General features: G+C 44.8%; 1 protein-coding gene across 10 annotated transcripts in view; it reads left to right on the top strand.

The window, feature by feature from the left end:
- Positions 1–27,184, top strand: part of LOC139531751 (receptor-type tyrosine-protein phosphatase mu-like) — a 307,488-nt gene that overhangs the window by 34,795 nt on the left and 245,509 nt on the right. For all 10 annotated transcript variants that reach the window (XM_071328521.1, XM_071328518.1, XM_071328517.1 and 7 more), the window contains exon 2: positions 23,771–23,893. In XM_071328521.1, the coding sequence (XP_071184622.1) occupies positions 23,771–23,893 (123 nt within the window). The remainder of the gene's footprint in view (positions 1–23,770; positions 23,894–27,184) is intronic.

Here is a 27,184-nt window from a genome sequence, read left to right as displayed (position 1 = left end):
AGACCGATATTGTACAAGTCCTTAGCCCCAACCCAGCTTGACTCGTCAGTATTTTATTATGAAACTATTTTATTTTCTGTTAAGCGTTGGACTTTTGCTGGCTCCCTCCCTGTCTGGTTTGGTGGATAAACACTCCTGACATGGCCCCTTTTTGTCAAGCTCACAGATTTCTTCTGCTCCTCCCTTTCCTCTCTCCCTTCATTCCCACTCTACCCCAGCCCAGTATCACCAGGAAACAGGAAGCAGGCATGGAAAGGAGGGATGCAGAAGGAGGGGAGGTTTCAGTCCCTAAGGGAACATCAGGAATAAAGACCAGAAATGACCTAATGACTAGCATGCATGTTTGGGGAGGCGATCTGAGGAAAGCGGTTCAAGGAAGCTAGTGTTACGCTGCAGCAGGGCCCCATCTGGTTATCTGCACAGTGAGAGGCCCCTGTGGTGTTCAGTTGACTCTGGGATGCCTTAATGATGTCTGTGTGAATAGGGAGACTATAGAACACAATAGCATGTGTATACTAGTGTGTGAAGAGTTCTCTGAAGGGTTTCAAATTCCAGAAACTTTTACAAAGTTCCCAGGTTTTTTCAGGGGGAGGAAATCCACCAGGGGGAGAGAAACCACCAATCCTCCAACTGGGATTTATGAAAAAATGTTGGGAACATTTCTGGCATTTTGCAGCCCTAGTTGTGTAATAGTTATCAGTAAGTGTATGTGTCAGCTTGTGTGAAATCCAAGGGAGAAATCTTTGCCTCCTGACACTTGTAGCAGTCGGCCCAGAACCAGAGGAGGAGGGCGGGTGCGGTTGGTTTGAGACGTTTGTGGGAGTGTGGGTAGAGATCTGGATGTTTCTCTAGCTGCATAGCCCCAGTCTATCAGTGCTTAACCAACTGTGGGAGACACGAAACAGAAACACACTTCGTATCCCTCCCCTGGTCCAATGGGTGTGTACACACTTCATCAATCTGAAACCACGGAAACCAGAGAAAACAACTGAATTGGATGGCCTTGATGCACCATGCTTATGATGAGACCATGTTTTCTCTTCCAGACAGACTATTTGAAGATCTTTATGGAAAGCTACACAGATGTTCTCTATCTTTGTCCGTGTCTCCTTTAATCTCATAAAGCCATGGTGATGTAGGCCTGGATGACTCAACGGAACAGTGGCTCCTTTGTGTGGCCCGACACTTTACATTTTTTATTTATTGCTAAGGATCTTTACAGATCCTACCTCTTAGATGCATTAAATGAAAACAATGCAGCATCTTCAGCGCATCCGAGGGAATAAGAGGAGAATAAAGTGCATGGTAACGCAACAAAGAACCTTTTGTCCATTGACATTTAAAATAGAGTCTGACTGGTAGGCTTCTTTACAAGACAGAAAATACCCAGTTGAATGTACAGGGCTTGAATCCTTGTATATCTGGTGACTGCTGTTTCTTTCACTGGTTAAGCAGCAGATCTATCGTGACACGAAGACAGCTTTATCATTTGATTCAGCAATTTCATCAAGGTTTTAGCGAGTCCGTAATGTTATCTATAGGGTTTTGTGTTACATAGTCTTCCTTAGTTAGTAAAGCAAAGTCTAGCTTTTTCAAACAGAAATGTGCATCCTGCAGCACAAACTCAAAAAGTTCTGGGACACTGTAAAGTCCATGCAGAATAAGAGCACCTCCTCCCAGCTGCCCACTGCACTGAGGCTAGGAAACACTGTCACCCACCCATAAATCCACAATAATTGAGAATTTCAATAGCATTTTTCTATGGCTGGCCTTGCTTTCCACTTGGCCACCCCTACCCTGGTCAACACCCCTGCACCCCCCACAGCAACTTGCCCAAGCCCCATTTCTCCTTCACCCAAATCCAGATAGCTGAGGTTCTGAAAGAGCTGCAAAATCTGGACCACTACAAATCAGCAGGGCTAGACAATTTGGACCCTCTTTCAAAAATGATCAGCCAAATTACCAGATTGGAAAGCTGCCGTGGTCATCCCCCTCTTGAAAGGGGGAGACACTCTAGACCCCAACTGCTACAGACCTATATCTATTCTACCCTGCCTTTCTAAGGTCTTCGAAAGCCAAGTTAACAAACAGATCACCGACCATTTCGAATCCCACCGTACCTTCTCCGCTATGAAATCTGGTTTCCGAGCTGGTCATGGCTGCACCTCAGCCACGCTCAAGGTCCGAAACGATATCATAACCGCAATCGATAAGAGACAATACTGTGCAGCCGTATTCATCAACCTGGCCAAGGCTTTCGACTGTCAATCACCACATTCTTATCAGCAGACTCAACAGCCTTGGTTTCTCAATGACTGCCTCGCCTGGTTCACCAACTACTTCTCTGATAGTTCAGTGTGTCAAATCGGAGGGCCTGTTGTCCGGACCTCTGGCAGTTTCTATGGGGGTGCCACTGGGTTCAATTCTCGGGCCGAATCTCTTCTCTGTATACATCAATGATGTCGCTCTTGCTGTTGGTGATTCTTTGATCCACCTCTACGCAAACGACATCATTCGGGATACTTCTGGCCCTTCTTTGGACACTGTTAACTAACCTCCAGACGAGCTTGAATGCCATAACTCTCCTTCTGTGGCCTCCAACTGCTCTTAAATGCAAGCAAAACAAAATGCATGCTCTTCAACGGGTTGCTGCCTGCACCTGCCCGCCCGTCCAGCAACATTACTCTGGAATGTTCTGACTTAGAATATGTGAAAAACTACAAATACCTAGGTGTCTGGTTAGACTGTAAAATTGAATCTAGAATCGGCTTCCTATTTCACAACAAGCATGCTTCACTCATGCTGCCAAACATACCCTCGTAAAACTGACTATCCTGCCGATCCTTGACTTCGGCGATGTCATTTATAAAATAGCCTCCAACACTTTACTCGGCAAATTGGATGCCGTCTATCACAGTGCCATCCGTTTTGTCACCAAAGCCCCATATACTACCCACCACTGCAACCTGTATGCTCTCGTTGGCTGGCTCTCACTTCATATTCGTCGCCAAACCCACTGGCTCCACGTCATCTAAGTCTTTGCTAGGTAAAGCCCCACCTTATCCCAGCTCACTGGTCACCATAGCAGCACCCACCCGTAACACGCGCTCCAGCAGGTATATTTCACTGGTCACCCCCAAAGCCAATTCCTCATTTGGCCGCCTTTCCTTCCAGTACTCTGCTGCCAATGACTGGAACGAATTGCTAAAATCACTGAAGCTGGAGACCCATATCTGCCTCAATAACTTTAAGCACCAGCTGTCAGAGCAGCTCACAGATCACTGCACCTGTACATAGCCCATCTGTAAATAGCCCATCCAACTATCTCATCCCCATACTGTATTTATTTTCCTGCTCCTTTGCACCCCAGTATCTCTACTTGCACGTTCATCTTTTGCACATATCACTCCAGTGTTTAATTGCTAAATTGTAATTATTTTGCCACTATGGCCTATTTATTGCCTACCTCCCTTATCTTACCTCATTTGCACACACTGTATATATACTTTTTCTCTATTGTGTTATTGACTGTATGCTTGTTTATTGCATGTGTAACTCTGTTGTTTGTCGCACTGCTTTGCTTTTTCTTGGCCAGTTCGCAGTTGTAAATGAGAACTTGTTCTCAAGTAGCCTACCTGGTTAAATAAAGGTTAAATAAAAAAAATAGAATAAAATAGTGTTGTCCCTCATCATCATCGGCAGGTAGCCCAGTGGTTAGTGTTGGGCCAGTAACCGGAAGGTTGCTGGATCGAATCCCCCGCCCTACATCTACTTCATTTAATTAGTTACATTGCAGAGAGCTTGGTTTATTAGCTTTCACCCTCACATACTAAATCCAAGCTATTCTGATCACTGAGGGAGGAATTTCCTTCGGAACAATCTAAACTAAATGCCATCGCAACCGTAGAATCCCATTTAACACCCAGGTCTGAATGTTTTTTTTGGTTTATGAGCTAGCTGTTAATTGACAAGTGTTAAGAGACAATATGGCAGAAGCTGTCATTAGTTTGGCCAGGGGACTGGGGAAATGGAGGGAAAGTGATGCTTCCCACCCAGACAGACAGCCTGCCGTACAGTGTCTCCCCCCAGCCCTTCCAGTAATCACCCAGGCATGCCATTGCCAAAAGCCCAAAGGCAGCCTCCCGCCAGGGGCCCCCACCCCGGCACGATTTATGGGGCCAGCATTTGTAGGGGCCGAACTCCCACAGGGCTGGATAACCCTCAGGAATCCCCAGGCCGTCACTGGGAGGTAGGCTACAATTGGAGCCGGGACATTCAGGAAGGGGAACTGGGGTGTCTGTTGGGGTTGGACAGTGTACATCAGACCAACTGTAGACTGGCTTTAGGACTTTAGGACACTTGCCTGGTGACCCCTAGAGGGGTTAGGGCACGGAAGGGAACCGGGGGGGGGGTCTAACAGCTGAAGTGACTTCAGAGAGATTGGAAGAACAAAGAAAGGCTGATTGAAGAGACTGCTCTGAGACAGTGGGAGACTGTTTTAATAGGCCTCTGGCCCTCTGCACATATAAATGATTGCATAGCTTATGCTAATGTTAGATTATTTGATAGGTATTAAAATGGTTATTCACAGTCTCTGGTTATGAACAAAGAGAAGAATGTTATTTTAATGCATGTCTTGATGTAGAAAACAGGCCTACTCTTTAAGTTGTGAAGCAGCACAGCAGAGTCAAGACTGATCGTTCTTCAAGTTACTCAACCTACTGTCCTTACAGCTGTATCCCAAATACATGGTCACAATGCAACATTAGCCCTTGTTAAGTTTTGTGTAAATGTTTATAGTTACTGTGTGTGTGCCTTGTAGAATGACTCCGGAATGTTCTGGCGTCCTTCCCTCATGGCTCCGATAGCAGACAAACTATGCGTGACCTCCACCCCGCTGTGCAACCCTACTTGTAAACCTGACTCCCAGTCCAATCCCAACACAAGTGTTAAACTGCAACCCTACAGAATACATTAGTTATTCCCCATAAAGACTAAGATGATTGTGGACTACAGGAAAAACAGGACCGAGCAGACCCCCATTTTCATGGACGGGGCTGTAGTGGAGCAGGTTGAGAGCTTCAAGTTCCTTGGTGTCCACATCACAAACAAACTAACATGGTCCAAGCACACCAAGACAGTCGTGAAGAGGGCACGACAATACCTATTCCCCTCAAGAGACTGAAAAGATTTGGCATGGGTCCTCAGATCCTCAAAAGGTTCTACAGCTGCACCATCGAGAGCATCCTGACTGGTTGCATCACTGCCTGGTATGGCAACTGTTCGGCCTCCGACCGCAAGTCACTACAGAGGGTAGCGTGAACGGCCCAGTACATCACTGGGGCCGAGCTTCCTGCCATCCAGGACCTCTATACCAGGTGGTGTCAGAGGAAGGCCCTAAAAATTGTCAGACTCCAGTCACCCTAGTCATAGACTGTTCTCTCTGCTACCGCACAGCAAGCGGTACTGGAGCGCCAAGTCTAGGTCCAAGAGGCCTAACTCTACCTACATGTACATATTACCTCAACTAACCGGTGCCCCCGCACATTGACTCTGTACTGGTACCCCACTGTATATAGTCTCGCTATTGTTATTTTACTGCTGCTCTTTAACTACTTGTTACTTTTTTATTTCTTATTCTCATCTGTATTTTTTTTAAACTGCATTGTTGGTTAGGGGCTCATAAGTAAGCATTTCACTGTAAGGTCTACACCTGTTGTTTTTGGTGCAATTGACTAATAACATTTGATTTAATGAAACCATCTTTCAAAGCCACAAAATTGCTCCTATTACTTTATTGTCACGATCGTGTGGAGGAGAGACGGACCAAAACGCAGCATGTGGAAAATAAGCCATCTTCTTTTATTAGAACGACGAAGATGAACATGAAACGAAACACTTATACAAACTATACAAAAACAACAAACGACCGTGAAGCTACAAACGCAAGTGCACACACAAACTACTTACGTTCAACATAGACAATTCCCCACAACCAGCTAAAGCCTATGGTTGCCTTAAATATGGCTCCCAATCAGAGACAACAATAACCAGCTGTCTCTAATTGAGACCCAATTCAGGCAACCATAGACTTTCCTAGATACCTACACTCAACCATAGACACAGCTAGACTACTATACTAAACATAAACCCAACTACTCTAATAAACCCCCTAAACCTTACAACCACCCTAGACACTACAAAAACCACATACATTCCCCATGTCACACCCTGACCTAACCAAAATAATTAAGAAAACAAAGAATACTAAGGCCAGGGCATGACATTTATTCATATCATAAACCTGTATTACTGTAAATTCAGTATTATACAAATCCCATTAATAACAGGTGCGATGATGATGATTATAATAAATATTGGCAAAGCCTCGCTTATTCTATTTGGCGCTTTCTAATTGTTTAATTAAGATTTAGTCTGTGTATGAGACCAGTATGAAAACGATGCAGTGTACATTAAACCAATCTGTGTAAAATATACTATATGTAAGACCAACATGACTCCTAAAAAGGATTACTCACTAGATTGAGTTGTGGTGGTATTTTCGTCGGGATAAAAAACGCTACGACTGTCTCGGCCTGACTGACATTTAACTTCACCAATCTATCAATTTACAAGACGGCTCTCGAAGCCATAATGATATTTCTACCGAAAGCTGCTTTTCCCTTCATAAATCCGTCTATATAATCCCCCTGGATAGGCAAGATGTTGCCCTGAGCTTTAGCTCTCTGATTGAGCGCAGGGAGAATCTATTAACATGCAGAAGTGGGTAAAACTAGACTGCTACTCACCGTTGTCTATTAAGAATAAAGGACGGTTTGTTAGCACATCACTCAGTCTCATCAGAGGAAAATGGGTCGACTCTGAAGGAGTTAGCCATCTCCCAGATAACAAGCAATTCCTATTTAAATTTGCCTAAGAGCAGAACACAGCACTCCTAGCAACAGCTTTACAAGCTAAATGAGTCTTGAGGTGTAAATTGGCGAGCAGATGCGCTGTTCTATTTGCATTATGTCATCTGTGCTGTGTGGATGTGCAGCGTATGATCCCCCCCACACACTGTTTTCTTCCAAACTTCCTACATGGCAATTAATTAATGCCACCGATGACTCGAGCTCAGGTTTGACAGATTCCTCAAGCTGCAGAGCGGGCTGCCTAGGTGACAGTTATTGCCAATTCAACACACAGCTAGGATTATGACGGATATGAGGGATTTCCACTATTTACCGCTACAGCTGATGTCGCAAAACCCCAGAAACTGTATGTATGGGTGGCTTTTTCCTTTTTGTGTGCATTGCTTTCCTGCTCATTCATGTGAATGGAGAGGGGAAGGGAGGGAGAGAAAATGCCTGACCACACCCAGGCGATCTGCCAGTGCTTTAATGGAGTCCATGTTTGGAAGGCAGCTACAGGGCCAGGACTGCGTGCAGATCTCTTCTCACAGAGGATAGGTCCAGGCCCAGCCAAGCCTCATGGACCCTGACCAAGAGGAGCTGTTTTGGCCGTGTCGCTCCGATCTGACTAGAACCCCAGAAATATTTCACCTCCGACACTCTGACCACAGCTGTCCATGCATCCAACTAAAAGTATCTTCTCCCTTCTATTTTTGACTTGGTGAATATGAATTAGGCCTTTGAAGGTTGCCTTGTGAAAACATTGATAGAAAATGGAGGTTAGTGTGTGTGTGTGTGTGGTATGGCCAAAATGCCTCTGGCCATTCATATCAGGCCTCTCTTATACTATTGGTCTCACTACATGGAGTGATTCCAGGGTTCGTCTTAGTATTGACTGAATTTTTGTCAATTATTTTTTAAATTTTTACTTTCTAAAACTGACTGTGTGAAAGACCACCAGTGAAATCTGAGGCCTCCTAAGAAAATGTTGAGTACATTCCTGTCTTTGGACTTTTTTCAGTGTTCAATGCGAAAATGTGCTGTGTCAAACTGAACCCAGGTTTTTTCCATTTGCAGGATGTTATGACAGTAGTAAAATTGGCCCAAAGTACTATCTGGCTCAACAGCAGGTCTCCATATGTACTCAACCTTGAAGTATTCTCAGTCTCTTACATAAAATGTTTTCTCTCCAAACCCAACAACAAAGCCCTTTTTTAATGTTGTTTACGTCCCTGATTGGGAGATCAAACACAATTCTTCCCTTCTGGAGAGGCATATTCCTGGGAGTAATTGTTGGCACGATAACCTCCAGGTTTGGACAAATTAGGCCTCTGGAACCTGCGGCGAGGCAGATGGAGAGATGTCTTAATGCGGCTTCAGTGAGAGGCCCTCGCTCTCTCTCTGGTTTGCTTGATACTAGGTTGTTGACTAAAAAAAGCCTCGTTTGGCCTGCCGGAGCTGGCGAGGGTCTGCTGCTGAGTTTTCTGTAAAACAGGAAGCTGAAGAGCGGAGTCAGTGAGGTGCTGTCCCAACCCCCCCACCCTTCCATCTACATCACACGGAGAGGCTCTCCTTTCATTCAGAACGGTGTGACCCTGGCTGGCCGCCCGCAGGCTAATCGAATGGTAACGGGTCTAGGAATAAATCATCTTTCAAGCCTCTGCGATATTGAGCCGTGGTGGCGTAGTGAATCAGTTGAGACAAAAATAAACATCCATCATGTCTCTCGCTGTCAGAGCTATGGGGAAGCAGGGCAGCGTTGGTGGTACATGTTGATTTGTTTGTGCCCCGTTTGTGGCCCGAGAAACAACGAGAGGGAGCGAGAGTGAGAAAGGGCCCCTGGACCTCGAATAAGTGCAACAGACAAAGCATCTGGAACACAACTGTGCAGTGGATGCATCTGCCAAGGTCTTGTTCAGCCTGCGGTTTTGTAGTCGTGGGTCTGCTGCTGATTTGCTGTTTTCCCCTTTTGTTGTTGGGTTTTTATTAGAGGCCTCGGCTGGGTCTATAAACGCAGCCTACAGTACCTTTTTAGTAAAATCGTGGACAAAAGGCAAGTTGACTCAGGCCACGTTTTCTGTGCGCTCCACTAGAATGATTAATATATTTTGCTTTGTAGCAACTGAATCAAATCAATAATGAAACCTGTATTGTGCCAATATGTATCCAATTCAAAACTCTACCCTGTAGCTTTGACATAAATGGGTTTATTTTTTTATAGATTTTTGTAGCCTACATATGTCCCTTTTGAATATGCTTAGAATGTAAATTATAGGTCTTTCTTTGAAAAAGCCAGAGTTATTTTATTTGAAGGCTATGGGTTAAGGAATAGTCAGAATGAAATCGTATCTTAAGAAATGCTCTTTAATAGAAAAATTACTTTAATGCTCCAAGTGAATGGAGTTGCTACAGGAACCTAATTGCTTTGACCCCCACGGTCTGGTGAAGTGCAATTCCACAGTAATAGAATTACACTGAGACTCAGATTTTTCCCTTTAAAATGTATGCCAAAAGAAAACATTGACCACACTAACCATACAACTCTATGCTCAATGACTACTTTGATCAATTTACACCCCCCAAAAAGTAAATTTACTGGAAAAACTGTGCAGATTCAATGTTTGGTTAAAGATTTACGATAAAATCTCCCTCAGTTCTTCTTGTAAAATGTTCAGTGGAAATTGTAAAACTTGTCCTTGTGCTTAGAGTTGTATGGTTTTGTTAAACTTCTCAATCAATGTTTTTTGTTTGGTATACTTTTTAAAGTAAAAAATCTTGTCCTGAAAATATCTTATTTGACATGCTATTACTAAGTCGTTCAATCCTTTGGAGAAAAAGTCCTGAAACCATAGCAACCCACAGAAAACAATGCAAAGGGAAATGGGATACTAACACCTTGCCCAAACCGGCTGCGCGCGTGCGCTATCGTGCATGAATTTATTTTGCCCCCCACACCAAACGCGATCACGACACGCAGGTTAAAATATCAAAACAAACTCTGAACCAATGACATTAATTTGGGGACAGGTCGAAAAGCATTAAACATGTATGGTATTTTAGCTAGTTAGCTTGCACTTGCTAGCTAACGTTAATTTGTCCTGTTTAGCTAGCTTGCTGTTTCTAGCTAATTTGTCCTGTGATATAAACATTGAGTTGTTATTTTACCTGAAATGGACAAGGATCTCTACTCCGACAATTAATCCACATATAAAACGGCCAACCGAATCGTTTCTAGTCATCTCTCCTCCTTCCAGGCTTTTTCATCGTTTAAATTATATGGTGAGCGCATCTAAACTTTCATTGTATTACCACGACTACCGGCAAAACAGTTTTCGTCTTTCTATCACCCACGCGGGTATAACCAATGAGGAGATGGCACGTGGGTACCTGCTTCTATAAACCAATGAGGAGATGGCACGTGGATACCTGCTTCTATAAACCAATGAGGAGATGGGACGGGCAGGACTTGCAGCGCGATCTGCGTCAGAAATAGGAACGACATCTATTTTAGCCCTTGGTGTCGCAGATGCTCGTTGGCGCGCGCAAGCAGTGTGGGTGCAATAATTGAATAACATGGGTTTCTAAATTAATTTTGCGACGCTCGCGCACGCGACGTGTCCGGTCTGGTCAGCATGTTAGTCAGTTGCACAACTGAATGCATTCAACTGAAATGTGTCTAGTGCATTTTCGCCCAACGCCTTAATCGACATACATGTCATCGGCACCCAGAGAGAGTAGTTGTTCTTGCCTTTGTTCAAGGGCAGAACGGCAGATTTTACCACCTTGGCGGCTCGGGGATTCGAATCATCAACCTTTCGGTTACTACCCCAACACTCTTAACCGCTGGGCTACTTGCCGCCGGACAGTATAATTGGGAAACATGTTCGGGCCCAAATAGAGACAAAACGCATGAATATCTCATTTCCTCTTTGGCGTTCATTTGCACAGAATGATCAAATCCCCTTGTCATCTTGAAAATATGCATCTGAGCGTTTTTTATGATTGCTCTGTACAGTGCATCTGTCAGGAATGCAGAGATGTTTGCTGTGCATTCCTTTTCTTTCGGGTGACGTCGAGTAAAGCGAACCATGTGGGATTTGTGCTTCTTTCCCCTTCGAGTCTCCATACAAATACTGAGGGGTTAAGCAAGTAGAGAACTCAAGTTCAGCACACTGCACTCTTGTGCTGAGGAATCTGTCAATTTCCAGAGGTCGTTGAACTGGCACCACTTGCGTTGGTTTGGCAGAATGTGAGGGGGGAGTTGAGAGAGAAAGTCCACTTTTTTTTTTTTATCTGCAGGCTCTGATTACAGAGGAAGTCTGGGCTGAATGAGCCATGGCTAGGAACAGGATTTATTGTTTTCATTTTTTTAAATACTGATGATTAGTCTCCTTTTCCATGTGAGTCAGACCGAACCACCCTTTCAATAGATACTTTCACATCACAAGTCTGTGTTTGATAGAATTGTATATTTTTCTCTTGTTTCCTACGCTCTCTTTTTATGCCAGTAGCAGAGCATAAAACAGCTCTATGGAGCCTGCCCCCTCTGTGTATTTCTATCTGCAGAGCTACGCAGGGCCTCGCCAACACGCAACCAAGTAAGGCGTGTGAGCCCTGTCTAACTGGGCTGCATCCAAGTGGTCCCCGTTTAACCTATGAGTTGCTATGCGGAGACCAAACATTCTGACTCTCCAACATAACTTGTCAAGACTTGGACTTCTCTGTCTAGTACCCTGAAATACAGAGGGTGGAGGTTCTGTGTCATACTGGAACTTTGAAAAGTATCACGTTTTCTCCCCTATTCAGTTAAACAGATGTAGGGTCTAGCTTCCCTGAACCTCCTTCAGCTGTTCATCACCTACACAGACAAACTGCATTGTCAAAATATCTACGTTGATCACTCTTGTACTCATTCACTCACTCTCATGGAATACTGCACATGTAGTGCAGTGAGTGCAAAAGGTCGCATTTGGCTCTTGGCATGGTTTTTATGGCTCAAACGGAGGCTCCAGAGGGTTTTCATTCACTCTCTGAAGTTCCACAGGCCAGGCTATAAATGTAGGCTAGTAGCCACCCTCCCCTCTCTCTGCTGTACCACCACACTAGTAAAATCACAAGCCACATTTAAACCACAAGCTCTAATTACCCCCAATGTAAGGGAAGCGACTGACTGACTGGCATCCCTTATTTTTGTCAGCTCACAAATAAGTTACTGGGTGTGTCGCATCTATTGGCAGGAGGTGTAGGGTCGATTCCTTAAACAGATGAACGCACAGTTTTGCAGCACAGTGCGAAATGTAAAAGCAGGATCATGGTCATTGTCTACCTAGTAGACATGCATGCATGCATGATCAGTCTCACAATTAGTTTGTCATAGGAATGTTTAGTGCAACGGGACCTTGGATATATTGTCCCTTGTCCGTGCAAAGCCTGATCACAGCTGCTTGCCGTCACATGGTATATAGCACCTCCGCGACACGCTCCCCCAATTTACAACATGCTTAGAATACGTTTCACTGCATAGCTCAATCACTCACTGTCAGTACGCTTGGCCAGCAGTGCACAGCTGTGTTATGTGACAAAATTAGTTACTCTGTCACAGTGCTACAGTACATACTCGCAATACCACCTCCCTTGTCTCACTGTCTGCAATCATCGTTGTCTCAGTGAGGCTTACTAGTCTAGACTCGTCCTAATTGAGCGCTGTTGTGGCCGTAAAGACAGACGGATGTAGTATAATTATGGCGTGGAAGTGAGTTAGTTTATGACAGAGCTTGGAAGACACGGTGAACGAGGAAGCGGCGTATCTTGTAGTGGTGAATCTCCCCGTCGCTCGGACGTCTCATCCATCATCATTTGGCGGCAGTGAGAGGACGGAGAGTGCCTGCCATCCCTCACGTCTCCTTAGCGGCCCGCTCAGGAGGCCGTTCCATCTGATTTCACATCTCCCTTACCTGGCGCTATTCACGTCTTCCTTCATCCTTCTGCTATCACATGGCCGCTGTGTTGTTTAATAGCTTCGTTGAGACAAAGAGGATGCTGTTACAGAGCAACAGGGACGCCTGGTTTCACCCCCTCTTGAATCTGTTTTAATGACCGCTTCTACGCATGTTGCAGCAAATGGTACAGTCTATGTCAAACACTTAGCTTCCTCTATTGCTAGTCCTACGTTGATTGGTTCATTGTATTTAAGCCAGTACTCTTTTGGCCCTCCCGGGGTACATGGCCCATCTAGATTTCCACATTTCTGTGTTTTGCCCCATGGCCTTGGAGGAAAGTCGCGACAAGTGATTTAGCCCCTTTGAACCCGGCTAATGAATTATATGGCCACTTTGATCCGAGAGGACCAAGGTAATCACAGGAGACTGCTGAAATGATGGTAAGATGGAGCCTGCTAAATTGGTTTTCTCCCTTCCTGTGGATGTATGGACGGTGGCTGGGGATGGCCAAAAAAGGCATTGGAAGAGGGTAAAGCCATTGATGGCGTGCTGAGGCTGCTAAAACCAGACTGCTATTTGCAATGTCTCCTATCCACCTGTGGAGAAATGGGATTCTTCTTCTCCCCGTTCCTCGGACTCTGTCCCATCTCTGCTGGGTTGTGTACACCGCTGCTACGTTTCCATTAGTAGGATGTCCGCTCGGCTGATCAAGTGTATCTCCCAGCTGGGAGGTGGGGTGGAGGGGGGGGTAGTATCGAGCGAGTGGCCTCCTGGTGCGTAAAGTGAATGGTTGGCGATGGGCTGCCAGAGTTTGTGAGAAGCTCGATATGAGCATAATATGATTAATTACTTCTGCTGTTCGGGTCAATGGGCCTGCGTTTAAACCGCGGGTCACCTCTCAGCCTAATGCATTTTAGATTCTCACCCTTATTGATAGAGAAATAATGAAGTCATGAAAAGCCAAACTCTCCCGTCAACGTTTCAACGATTATATGGTCTGAGAGGTAGTCTCCCAAGGTTTACAGAAAATGGCTGGCAGATGATGCAGAAACTTATGGTAGAATAGATTTAGAAATTCCACAACTGCAGTGTAGTGGAACAGCAATGGGCAGTTCCCAGTCTCTACATTTCAAGAGTAAAAACATTGATACAATTTCAGATTTTTTACAAAAAGTCCAGTGAAACTGATTCCGTATGGAACTAAACTCTTAAAAGCTGTTAGCTCTTACTACATTAGAACAGCCACAAAGTGAACCATGTCAGATGGTGTCATTAACTATAAAATGACACCTTTCAAAATAGCCAGTCAGTTGATGACATTGAAAGTGACTGAGAGTGCCATATCTTCAGAAATACACACCTATTACAATGTTCTCTAATGAAACGCATTTAAAGAGTGGTTGATGCAGCTGACAAACTTTCCCCCTCAAACTGTAATGAAGAGAATAGTCTTCATCTACTGAGATGGACATGATAGGAAAGGGGGATACTTAGTCAATTGTACAACTGAATGCCTTCAACTGAAATGTGTCTTCCGTATTTAACCCAACCATTCTGAATCAGAGGTGCGGGGGGCTGCCTTAATCGACATCCACGTCTTCGGCGTCCGGGAACAGTGGGTTAACTTCCTTGCTCAAGGGCAGAACGACAGATTTTACCTTGTAGGGTCCCGGATGCAGTGGTGGAAAAAGTACCCAATTGTCATACTTGAGTAAATGTCTTGCTAGGTGACAGGGTAAATGGGTGACAGGGTAAATGTACATTTTCTTTAGGAATGTAGTGAGGTAAATGTAAATGTAAAAGTTGTAAAATAAAAATAGTCTATTTTATTTTTTGGGGGATCTGGACTTTACTAAGTAGTACTTTTAAAGTATTTTTTACTTAACTACTTTACATCACTGCCTGTATGGCCAGTGGAATATGAGGTTGACTCGGAGCCATTCCTTTATCCCCCTGGGATCCCGCTCCCTTGTTGTTCTCCCAAATTATTTTGGGATTATCCTAATCTCCCTGACCTGGAGGCGGTCTGTTGTACTTGAGTTGAGGCCCGAAACTGTGAGGGCCTACCGGTCTGGCTGTTTGAGCTCTCTCTGCTGATGAAGGTACTGTAGATTGCAGCATGTGACATGCCCCTGTTGTTGATCTGTGATTTCCTCTCTTTGAACAGAGCCGCTGCAAATATTTTGGACCTTAGCTCACAGCCTGGCCGTACCGCAGGGCCCATTGCAATTCAGTGCCCCAGGGGCCCGTATACCGTTTGTAAAACACTGATTCCACACACCAGAGCACATAATTGCAAGGTGTTAAGGGAAAACATGTGGTGAGAAGCACAGGGTGTAAAGCTCTTGTCTTGTTTTTGTCTAGTCTTCCCAGAGAGTTATAACTTTGTGTTAGGCTGAGTTGCTGCGGCGACACGCAAGAGACAGTTTATCGCGGTTGCTCAAGAGTCATAAACGCATCGATGCAGAGATTGATGCATCTAATTCCCCCCGACTCTTTATTTTTTTTATTTCTGGGACCAGGCTGCTATCTGGATCAAGCTGGGGCAATACACGGCCTGACCAGCATCTCTCCTCCCCAATGGAAGATGTTAATCAGGGAAATCTCTCTGCCTCCTTATTGGTTTTCCTCTAGAAGGAGAGATGACATTGGGAGAAAGCGAGAGAAAAGTATTCTGCAACTGATGATGACATGTAAATTGACCGCATTTTAAAAGCCTTTCTAAAGGCCTCCCAAACTAAGCGGCATTCTCTTCAGACAGCCCATTCTGACAGAGCTAAGAAGGGTCCTCGACACCTGGCTAGCTCCCTCAGATAAACAAAAGCAAAAAAAACAAGGCCGCAATGGGCCCATCAGTCCCAAACGGGTTTAGCAGTGGGATTCTCAGGGCTCAGGCTCGTATCGGTGGCACAGCCGGGGAGAGAGAGTGGAGAGATAGCAGGCATCAGGTTTTAAATTACCTGAGATTGCTTTTGTGCCTGGTGTTCTCTGGGGGCTGAGGGGAAGACAAGATGCTCATAAAGCCAGGAACAGGCCACAAGGGACCACCAAGCCCAAATGCACACTCGGGGGTTTCCCTCACCAGAGAGGACGGGGTGTTGGAGGCCATGTAATTGCCCAGCTGGGATGGGGTAGGAGGATGGTATTATTTCTACCATCTCTGTGTGGAATTACCTGTTATATAGGAAGCTGTTACTGGTGGAACAGGCGCTGCTAGGATAGGGAATGGGTACGAACCACATCTGCTCAGGCCTTGCATTGTTGAATTTATCAGGACACAAGCAGGTAGGCTTATGGGTATGACTCCTTATCAAGAACTGCCATTGCATTTTTTGTTGTTGTTGTGGTGATGGACATCACATTTATAGTTAGCTTGTTTAGGCAGTTTTTCTCAATACTGTTGGTGTGTAATAGATTTATCAGGCAACAAAAGTGGCAGTTTTAGTCAGACACAAATGCACAAACTTTCCAGAATTATAAAAAATAACAAAGTGAACCACATATCCTCTGTTTAAGAATAACTACTGTAGTGGTACCGGGTCCAACAATAAAAGCCCTTTTAAGGAAAAACTTTGGAGGAATGGGTTCCATCATGAGGAGGAGGATTATTGATTGTGGCCGGTGGCTCAATGCCATGAAAAGACTGATGGAGTTTTAAAAATGCACAACATATCAGACTATAAAGGCCAATGGAGCGCCTCTCACACAGAAATCTGAAATATTTACCACATAAATCTTGTACCGGCTTTAGTGTAGCTTTGGTCTGTTTGCTTGTTTTATTTTCTTCTTGAAAGGCAGAGAAGATGACCGGGAAGAAGCGTTATCGATCGAGGAGGATGGAGGGAGATTGGGTCCTTTGAGGCCCCGTCAGACCCTTTCATGTACACCCCAACGTCTCGCTAAAGTATTGCTCACTCATTTGCAGAGGGATCAATTCAACTGGCTGTCCACACTGTTTACATTTACTTTTTGCCAGACTGGCTCTGGAGAGTAGGGTTGGGTGGGATCCAGATGTTCATATAGTCATACCGTCCTTCTCTCATCCCGGGAATTATGGTATTACCGGTTTAGTACACAAGGGGTGCCCCCAAAAAATGCTAAAAAGCCCAGAGTGCTAATATAATTTGCACAAGTAATAGCGAATGGAGGCTGCTAGCTAAATATGCCATCAAGTGCAAATTAAAATAAACAACATGCAAAGACCGGCAATCCATCTCATAAAGTTAGACATATATAGGTAGGAGCTAGCGAATGTCATTTTTGGTGAGTTTAGACATTTCCAAGTGAATGTGAACGAGAGACATTGTGCAAATTTAAGATTTTTATTTTACATTTTTATTATTCTTTTTATTTATTTGACTCCCTTTTTCTCCCCAAATTCGATCGAATTACGATCTTGTCTCAAATCTGAAACTCCCCAACTGGCTCGGGAGAGGCGATGGTCGAGTCATGCGTCCCCCGAAACATGACCCGCCAAACCGCGCTTCTTAACCCCTTTGTTATGTCAAGCTTAAATACGTTTAGGAGTGAACATTTGCTTAGCAAGTCACATAATAAGTTGCATGGACTCGATCTGTGTGCAATAATTGTGTTTAACATGATTTTTGAATGACTACCTCTGTACTCAACACCTACAATTATCTGTAAGTGTTGCCTGTGAATTTCAAACACAGATTCAACCGCAAAGACCAGGGAGGTTTTCCAATGCCTCGCTAAGCAGGGCACCTATTGGCAGATTGAAAATAAAAAAAGAAGACATTGAATATCCCGTTGAGTATGGTGAAGTTATTATTTACACTTTTGGATGGTGTAGCAATACAGTCACTACAAAGATACAGGCGTCCTTCCTAACTCAGTTGCCAGAGAGGAAGGAAACCATTTAGGAATTTCATCACGATGCAAATGGTGACTTAAAAACATTTACAGAGTTTAATGGCTGTGATAGGAGAAAGCCGAGGATGTATCAACAACATTGTAGTTTTGCCACAATACTAACCTAATTGACAGAGTGAAAAGAAGGAAGCCTGTTCAGATTAAAAATGTCAAAACATGCATCCTGTTTGCAACAAGGCACTAAAGTAAAACTGCAAAACATGTGGCAAAGCAATTAACTTTTTGTCCTGAATACAAAGTTTTATGTTTGGGGCAAAACCAACACATCACGGAGTACCATTCTTCATATTTTCAAGCATAGTGGTGGCTGCATCATGTCATGCTTGTCATCTGCAAGGACTAGGCAGTTTTGTCGGATAAAAATAAACAGAATAGAGCTAAACAAAATCATAGAGAAACCTGGTTCTGGGAGACACATTCACCTTTCAGCAGGACAATAAGCTAAAACACAATGCCAAATATACACGAGGAGCTTACCAAGACATTGAATGTTCCTGAATGGCCTAGTTACAGTTTTGACTTGAATCCCACCTTGTAACGCAACAAAATGTGGAAAAAGTCCAGGTGTGTGAATACTTTCTGAAGACGCTGTGTTCTAAAGATCTATTGTTGTGTTGTCGTCTGTGTCTTGCTACACCAAACAAAATGGGAGGTGATGGAGTGAAGTTGAGTTAAATTGCTATTCGCAGTACAATGCCAAGACCAACAGTCTGGGACTAAACACCTCCCTCTGCAACTGGATCCTGGACTTCCTGACGGGCCGCCCCCAGGTGGTAATGGTGGGCAACAACACATCTGCCACACTGATCCTCAACACAGGGGCCCCTCGGGTGCACGCTTAGTCCCCTCCTGTACTCCCTGTTCACCCACGACTGCGTGGCCAAGCACGACTCCAACACCATCATTAAGTTTGCTGACGACAACAGTGGAAGGCCTGATCACCAACGAGACAGCCTATTGGGAGGTCAGTGACCTGGCAATGTCGTGTTAGGTCACTGACCTGGCAGTGTGGTGTTAGGTCACCTCTCCCTCAATGTGAGCAAGACAAAGGAGATGATCGTGGACTACAGGAAAAGGATGGCTTAACACACCCCCATTACATCGATGGGGCTGTAGTGGAGCGGGTCGAGAGTTTTTCAAGTTCCTTGATGTCCACATCACCAACAAACTATCATTGTGAAAACACACGAAGACAGTTGTGAAGAGGGCAGACAACTCCTTTTCCTCCTCAGGAGACTTATAAGATTTGGCATGTGTCCCCAGATCCTCAAATAGTTAAACAGCTGCACCATCGAGAACATCCTGACAGGTTGCATTACCGCCTGGTATGGTAACTGCTCGGCATCCGACCGTAAGGCGCTACAAAGGGTAGTGTGTATGGCCCAATACATCATTGGGGCCAAGCTTCCTGCCATCCAGGACCTATATTCTAGGTGGTGTCAGAGGAAGACCCCAAAAATTGTCCGATTCCAGTCACCCAAGTCATAGACTGTTCTCTCTGCTACCGCACGGCAAGTGGTACCGGAGCACCAAGTCTATGTCCAAAAAGGCTCCTTAACAGCTTCTACCCCCAAACCATAAGACTTCTGAACAATTAATCAAATGGCCACCTGGACTATTGACCCTTCCCTTTGTTTTTACACTGCTGCTACTTACTGTTTATTATCTATGCATATTCACTTTACCCCTACCTACAAGTACAAATTACCTCAACTAACCTGTACCCCCGCACATTGACTCGGTACCGATAACCCCTGTATTTAGCCTCGTTATTGTTATATAATCTTATTGTTTTTATATATTTTTTCAACTTTAGTTCATTTAGCAAATATTTTCTTGAACTCCATTGTTGGTTAAGGGCTTGTAAGTAAGCATTTCATGGTAAGGTTGTGTTTGGTGCGTGTGACATAATTCATTGGTCGCCTTCAAATAAAAAATGGTATGCCTCTTGGCATCATTTTAATGTCAAGGTGTCAAAGCAAATTGCAGGAACCCAAGAACAATCCACCAGGGATGTCTGGTCTTTGTCCAACCCATTCAAAGCAGGGCCTTGGACACATGCAGTACCATCCCTCTTACATTAGAGCAGACCTGAGTTGTTGCCAGAAGAGTGACCAGAGCGCATGAATTACATTACATGACCAGTATCAATAGCAGACAGCAATGAATAGAAAAAGTTTAAAAACACAGTAGTGCAAAATGACCCTTAAAATATCTCGTAGATCAATCAGAGACTACCCTGCCACAGGTAGGATATCAAACTTAAGCAGCTGCGAGAACATTGCCTTTCAGTTTGTAGTCTCTATGTCCGCCTCATATCAGCGGGTCATTATTAAACCGGCGAACTGCCCACACCGCCAAATAGTAAATGTGTGTTTACCTCCCCGTCGTCAAAATATAATCACAGCGTTGTAATCTTAACCCCCGAAACAGCGTGTTCCGGGGAAAAGGCCCTGCGACCTGCCGTCTGCGTCTGCCGATAACGGGAGGAGCGAGATTTTAAAAACTGTTGCTCCTCACCGCTGAGTAATTTTTTAAATAGCACTATCCAGTCTCCCCATGGGGAAGGGAAGAGCAGCTTTTTTCTGAGGGGTGAATAGAATGGGCTAAATATCTTTGTTGCTGAATGTTTCCACCTCTCACTGCATTCTGTGCGTGTGGATTTAATGGCTCGATGTGGGTCCAAGTAAATTGATTCTACCATCGTGGGGTAAGGACACAGTGGCGGGCCACCAGTGGCGATGAATGAAAGAGCTATCGCCTGCAAGTCACTCTCCCTGCTCGCTGACTCCACTAGCACCACGCTGCTTCCAGTCATTTCAATAGAGAACACAACCTCACATTCACTGGCTATTTTTTTTCTCTCCCTTTGATATGGACCTGTGTATGTGTTTTTTTTGTGTGTGTGCGCTGCAGATGCAGCAGTGTAAACAGCAGAATAGGCCTAAACATCTCTCTTCCTGACTACCGATCTGTGTTTCGTGTGCCATGGTCCCTGTAATGTATCAGTTGAATGTTCTCAGTGTTGTTTCATATTACCAACATGTAGGTGTGACATGGTACACTAACTGATTAGCATTGCCTGCTTGGTCTTTGACCTACTAGTCTAGTTGCAGTGTGCTACAAGGCACCTAATTGTTGACCGTGTTTTAAATTGAGGCTTATGATCCTGTTGGAAATCCCCCCTATAGTTTCCACTCTTTGATAGTCTCTGATGTTACCCTTTGAATCTCTGCTCTAGGATATGTTGTGTACAGTAGACATGACAATAAGTTTCTCTCAGCACCAAAGACAACAAGCTTATCACTTCATCCTGTCTCTGAAAGCCCAAATGACTAGTTGTTCATGTAGAAACGAAATGGCATCAGAATGCAGAGATAATACAGGCTTCTGTCAAAATCAGAGCAAAGCAGCTCAGAAAATTGTTTTTTGTCGGTGTTGTTGCTGGCTGGTAGGCGATCAGTTTTCCCCCCGCACAGTACACAACAAGCGCTTAAATTACATGCATCTCAGAGTCATTACATCTAAACCTTGACAAGACGTCAAAGCCCATGGTGTCGCTAAAATATATTTATCCGCCGTCTTTTCAAGGAATTGAATCACACCCGTGCAGCCAAAGAAACACCGCTTAAGGGTAAGCACATGGAAAGGCGGGGATTTACTCACTTCCTCTTTGAATATGGCAATACTGAGCTTTTTGCCTTGCTTTATTTACTCCTTCCACGATATGTGGTTGATATGTTTTTTTGTTTTTTGTGTGTAAATCCTCTGTCAATTTACTGAATGTCACTCTGGGTTCTGAACAATATGTGAGCGACGCTCTGAGCCGTACTTTATTTTTTTTTACTACAAAGGCAGGCCTTTGTTCAATCACCTCAGAACTTGTTTATACACAGAGGACATTGCACATAGCAGCGTATTTATATTCTACCTGACCTGTTATATTCATGTAAGTGGAAGTTGAATCCAATCAAAGCCGGCTTCCCTCCATGGCTACTGCCAGGTATACAGATATCAGTTAGAAGCAGTTGTGACAGGAAAATCTGAAAGTGTTCTCAGGACGGTTGTCAAGTTGTGGTAGAAGCTGAAGTGGTGGTGTTCCTCTGTCTGTGGTTGTCATAATGTCAGGTTTGCCTGTTACTATTAGGCGTTTGTGGGTGTGTGGTGAGCTTTTTGACAGCCTCATAGTGGTAGTTCCGATGGTAGCATGACCTGTAGTGGCTGTGATGACATTGGAAAGCCTATGCTACTGTACAACACTAGATAATCAAGAGTATGTGGACACCTGCTCGTCGAACATCTCATTCCAAAATCTTGGCCATTTAATATGGAGTTGGTCCCCCTTTGCTGCTATAACAGCCTCCACTTTTCTTGGAAGGCTTTCCCGCTAGATACTTTTTAAATTTTATTACCCCTTTTTCTCCTCAATTTCATGATATTCAAATTGATAGTTAGTCTTGTCCCATCGCTGCAACGAGGCGAAGGTCGAGAGCCGTGTGTCCTCCGAAACGCGACCCTGCCAAGCCGCACTGCTTCTTGACACAATGCTCGCTTAATCCGGAAGCCAGCCACAACAATGTGTGGGAGGAAACGCCGTACACCTGGCGACCGTGTCAGCGTGCATTGCACCCGGCCCACCACAGGAGTTACTAGTGCGCGATGGGACAAGGACATCCCTGCTGGCCAAACCCCCCTTTAACCTGGAAGACGCTGGGCCAATTGTGCGGCAATTGCGCGGCCGGCTGCGACAGAGCCTGGACACTAACCCAGAATCTCTAGTGGCACAGCTAACACTGCGATAGACCACTGCGCCACTCGGGAGGCCTAGATGTTGGAACATTGCTGCGGGGACTTTCTTCCATTCAGCTACAAGAGCATTAGTGAGGTCGGGCACTGATGTTGGGCGATTAGGTCTGGCTCAGTTGGCATTCCAATTCATCCCAAAGTTGTTTGATGGGGTTGAGGTCAGGGCTCTATGCAGACCAGTCAAGTTCTTCCACACAGGGTTCTGTATGGAACTCGCTTTTTGCACAGGGGCATTGTCATGCTGAAAAAGGAAAGGTCCTTGCCCAAACTGTTGCCACAAAGTTGGAAGCACAGAATCGTCTAGAATGTCATTGTATGCTGTAGCGTTAAAATTTCCCTTCACTGGAACTAAGGGGCCTAGGCTGAACCATGAAAAACAGCCCCAGACCATTATTCCTCCTCCACCAAACTTGGCACTATGCATTCGGGCAGGTAGCGTTCTCTTGGCATCTGCCAATCCCAGATTAGTCCATCAGACTGCCAGATGGTGAAGCATGATTCATCACTCTAGAGAACGCGTTTCCACTGCTCCAGAGTTCTATGGCAGGGAGCTTTACACCACTACAGCCGACGCTTGGCATTGCGTGTGGTGATCTTAGGCTTGTGTGTGGCAGCTCGACCATGAAAGCCCATTTCATGAAGCTCCCGATTTTAACAGTTATTGTGCTGACGTTGTTTCCAAAGGCAGTTTGGAACTCTGTAGTGAGTGTTGCAACCGAGGACTATTTTTACACGCTCCGCACTCGGCAGTCCAATTCTGTGTGCTTCTGTGGCCTACCACTTCACGGCTGAGCCGTTGTTGCTCCTAGACGTTTCCACTTCACAATAACAGCACTTACATTTGACCGGGGAAGCTAGGCAGAAATTTGATGAACTGACTTGTTGGAAAGGTGGCATCCTATGACGGTGCCACGTTGAAAGTCACTGAGCTCTTCAGTAAGACCATTCTAATGCCAATGTCTGAAATAGTCGAATATGCTAATTTGAAGGGGTGTCCACATACGTTTAGATGTATAGTGTATGTATTACTGCAGACAAAGCTACAGGAGTTGTATTCTATAATTTGCTTCCTTGTATTTTCTCTCTCTTTCTGCCAGTGTTGAATTTTTTTCTATTTCTCTCCCTCTGTCCCACTCTTACATGAACTACACAGTATGCCTTATTGAATGTGTTGTGTTACTCCAGCACTGGTTCTAAATCCTATTTTGTTGTATTCCTCAGGTGACTGTAACTTTGAGGGGCCCTACACGGCATGCGGCTACAGCCAGGGTAAGGACGATGACTTTGAATGGGAGCAGGCTAACACCATGGAGAGGCCGTCGCCCAACCCCTGGATGCCCACGGGTCAGTCTTCATCCTCTTCCTCTTTCTCACCCCTCCCCCTCCCCACCCAAACAGAAAGCCCCTGAAAAACAGAGAACCCATTCAACCCAATGACCCACTCACTCAGCACTAAGCATTTGCTCTTATTGTATTATCAAGGGAACGTCTCCCAAAGAGAAAATCCCCCAACTGGGTATGACTGTGATCTCTTCTACATATAAGGTGGTTCCTTTTGAATGTTTACTCTCTTAAAGGAAACGTGGCAGATTTACACTCTGCTCAGCATTGGGCTGTATTCAATGTCATTACTCTCTCTTTGTTGGGCCCGCAACTCATCACCTCACTTCGATGGGGCAGCAATAGTCGCAGTGAAATGTTGTGCCAACGTTGAGAAATAGCTTAGTGATGGCACCCGCTTTGACCTTTCTAATGAGGTCTACAAGACAGTGGCTCTTCTGTGTGAGCAGAGGTTTCTGTGGATAGAATGAGCACAGGATGAAACGGTCTATAGTCTCCGACGGCACAGCCAGTGTGGATTCATCTATGGTATTCATGGAGGAATGATGTGTTTACAATGCCTCTGCAGGCCGGTTAGTGCTGGTTATTGATTAACATCTAGCCCAATAGTTGCCAGAGGAAGATTTAGCTACACTAGAGATTAATGATGTCCAGGGTAATTATTATCTATCTTTTTTTCATATACAGGGTTAACAAACGGCTTCCTTTTTAATCTGATGAATTTCATGAACACAGTTTTTGTTGTGCAGTTTGTCCGTATGTAGCTGTGGCTTGAAACGCCAACAATTTAATGTTTGATTTTGTAGGGCTATTGTCAGAGCCTATTTCATAGATAAAATAGAATTAAAATGCTCTTTCATATATCATGTTTTAGTTGCCATTTCTGATTTAAAAAAAATAAAAAACAAGAACCCCTTGTCAGAGGCTCTTCAATTATTTCACATAAATTGAATCTCCTCCACAATGACATTGAAATACATTTAAGAAATGTTCAATGCCTCTTTCATTTGCTGTACAATGAGCTCCCCCGGCACAGCATTGATCGCTTCCTCAATTTCAAACGGAAGAGTAATTGCCACAAAGGGAATCGACTAGCACCCTTTGATAATTGACTGAGGATAAAGAGGAGGCCACTCAGTCACTCGATAACAAAGGTGACGCCTTTGGACAAATGGACCCCTGTTTTCCCTCTTAAATCTGATAAATCAGAGGCCCAATTCGCATGAAAGCCACATCTCTTCGCTCTCACTTTCTCTGCTCTCATCCAGCTTGCCAACTGACAGCCAGGCTAGAATTAATTACCTGGACATTTGCTAATTTCATCTCTTTCCCACCTACTCCACGTCCATCGTCCAATGCCCTCTCTGTCTGAGAAATGACCTGACATAGCCAGGGAAGACGGGGAGGTGTTTACTTTGCCATTGGAAGGGTGATTTATGTGGCTACAATGGGGAGGCGGCGTAAGTTTAAAGCGTGGCTCGGCAGAGGGCTGTGACAGTCAGGCCCTGACTCCAGGACCTTTTTAATTGACACCCGCTATGGCGACGGAACTCTGGTTGTGGCGGTCCAGAGGCCACTGCATTAGCATCATATTGTTTTCTCTAAGGAGCATCCCTATTGAGATGCGAAGCTGCTTCTCTCCGATTGCAGCTGCCCCCCCCCCTGTTATTGCCTACCCTCAATATCCTTTGCCGTGATTTACACACCGGAGTATGTAGGTGCTGCGGAGAGCAATAAATCAAGCTTCTACCATTAAAAAAAAAAATTTACTCACCCCTCACGCTGCATTGTTGTCAGCGGCCAGTTAGGGCGATGTCATGCGAACGTGTGAATGGTTTTTGGTATAGTAAATGCTCAAAGCTAATTTGAGCGCAACTGACAACTGTTGAGATTTTTATATCTCTCTCTATGTATAACAGGTTATGTCAGTTGGGCCTGTGCCAGTCAGTATTACATATCCGTGTATGATTAAGGAGTGGCCTGTCGTAATAGTAGGACTATATATTCCCTCTCTCGTCTTACAGCTAAGTTCTATATCCAAATGTTTCCACCAGGCCACATTACGTTATGTCTTGCTCATAGAAGTAATTCTATTTCTATCATGTCTGCCTTCCATCCAGGAGAGGACAGGGGGGTGGCTGTGTTCTCTGCTCTGGGAGATAGAGTGCTAATTAAGAGCCATAAGAAGTCTTATGACCCCTGTTTGAGGAAGTGGGCCAAGCACGGCGAGGTCTGGGGAAAGGCACTTGAGGGCAAGAAGGACACAATGGCCACTGGCCTGACATGAAATCTAGGTCTGAATGACCTCTGACCCTGATGGCCCATAGCCAACTGCTGAGATGTAGGGGGAGGGTTGTAAGTGGGTGTAGCTACACCCTAGGGTGTCTTATAACATGTCAGAGGGACACACTGACTGGACACAATAGAACAGAGGTTATACATGCCATGTTAGTATCTCAATCATCCTGACCTATGGCTCTGAGGCGTTTGAAGAGTGGCCAAAGAGCTCAAACCCATCAACACAGCACGGCTCCTTGGATGAGGCTGGCCGTCAGAGTCAGTCTCAGAACTCACTGACTGGACCTCACGGTCTCCCAGTCTGTTGGCTGTATCTGGTTACCAGACTTGCTGTCTTTGAGGCTTGAAATTATTCCCCACCTACTGCCATAACAGGTGTAAACCCACTTTGTTGCTTTTAGGGTTTATCTATCCTGCTGCATCTCTCTGAGATCCAACCAGCGCTAATGGCATGGTAAATCCAAATGCTTGACTTCGGACTTCCTCCGTTACCAAAAGGATGGAGATGGAATTGACTCGGAGCTCTTCAATACAAGGTTGTAATGTGGTCAAGTAGCCTCGGAGAGTGTCCGACTGTCTCCCGTGTAGATAACGCAATTCTGAACCCATTACGTCTCTGTTGGCAATTCATCTTGGGCAAAACGTTACTGTTTGTTTCAGATGGAGAACAGAAGTGGCGAGATACCGTTAAGTTTTCTCCTCATTTAACCTTCTGATGGTCACGTTGTAAACATGTCTGTAAAATCAAATCAAATGTTCCTTGGTGTCCACAAAGAGAACCAGCCCTAGTAAAACATTTTTTTATTTAAGACCAAAGGGGAGGAAAGTGGCTTCACTAATGGACAAACCACCTCTGCATTTGCCGGCGTGCCTTTTTAGATGACGTGTAAAAGATGGACCCATATTCAGGTACAGCCCCCCATATCTAGGGAAACATAAGCTGGTGAATAATATGGTCTCTGTCTGGGTGAGAGGCAAACCGTGAGTGGGCAAAAC

This window comes from Salvelinus alpinus, chromosome 10, assembly GCF_045679555.1.
Source record: "Salvelinus alpinus chromosome 10, SLU_Salpinus.1, whole genome shotgun sequence".
In the NCBI taxonomy this organism is placed as follows: Eukaryota; Metazoa; Chordata; class Actinopteri; order Salmoniformes; family Salmonidae; genus Salvelinus; species Salvelinus alpinus.
Note: the sequence above shows the minus strand (reverse complement) of the source record. Positions and strands in the feature narration are given on the sequence as shown.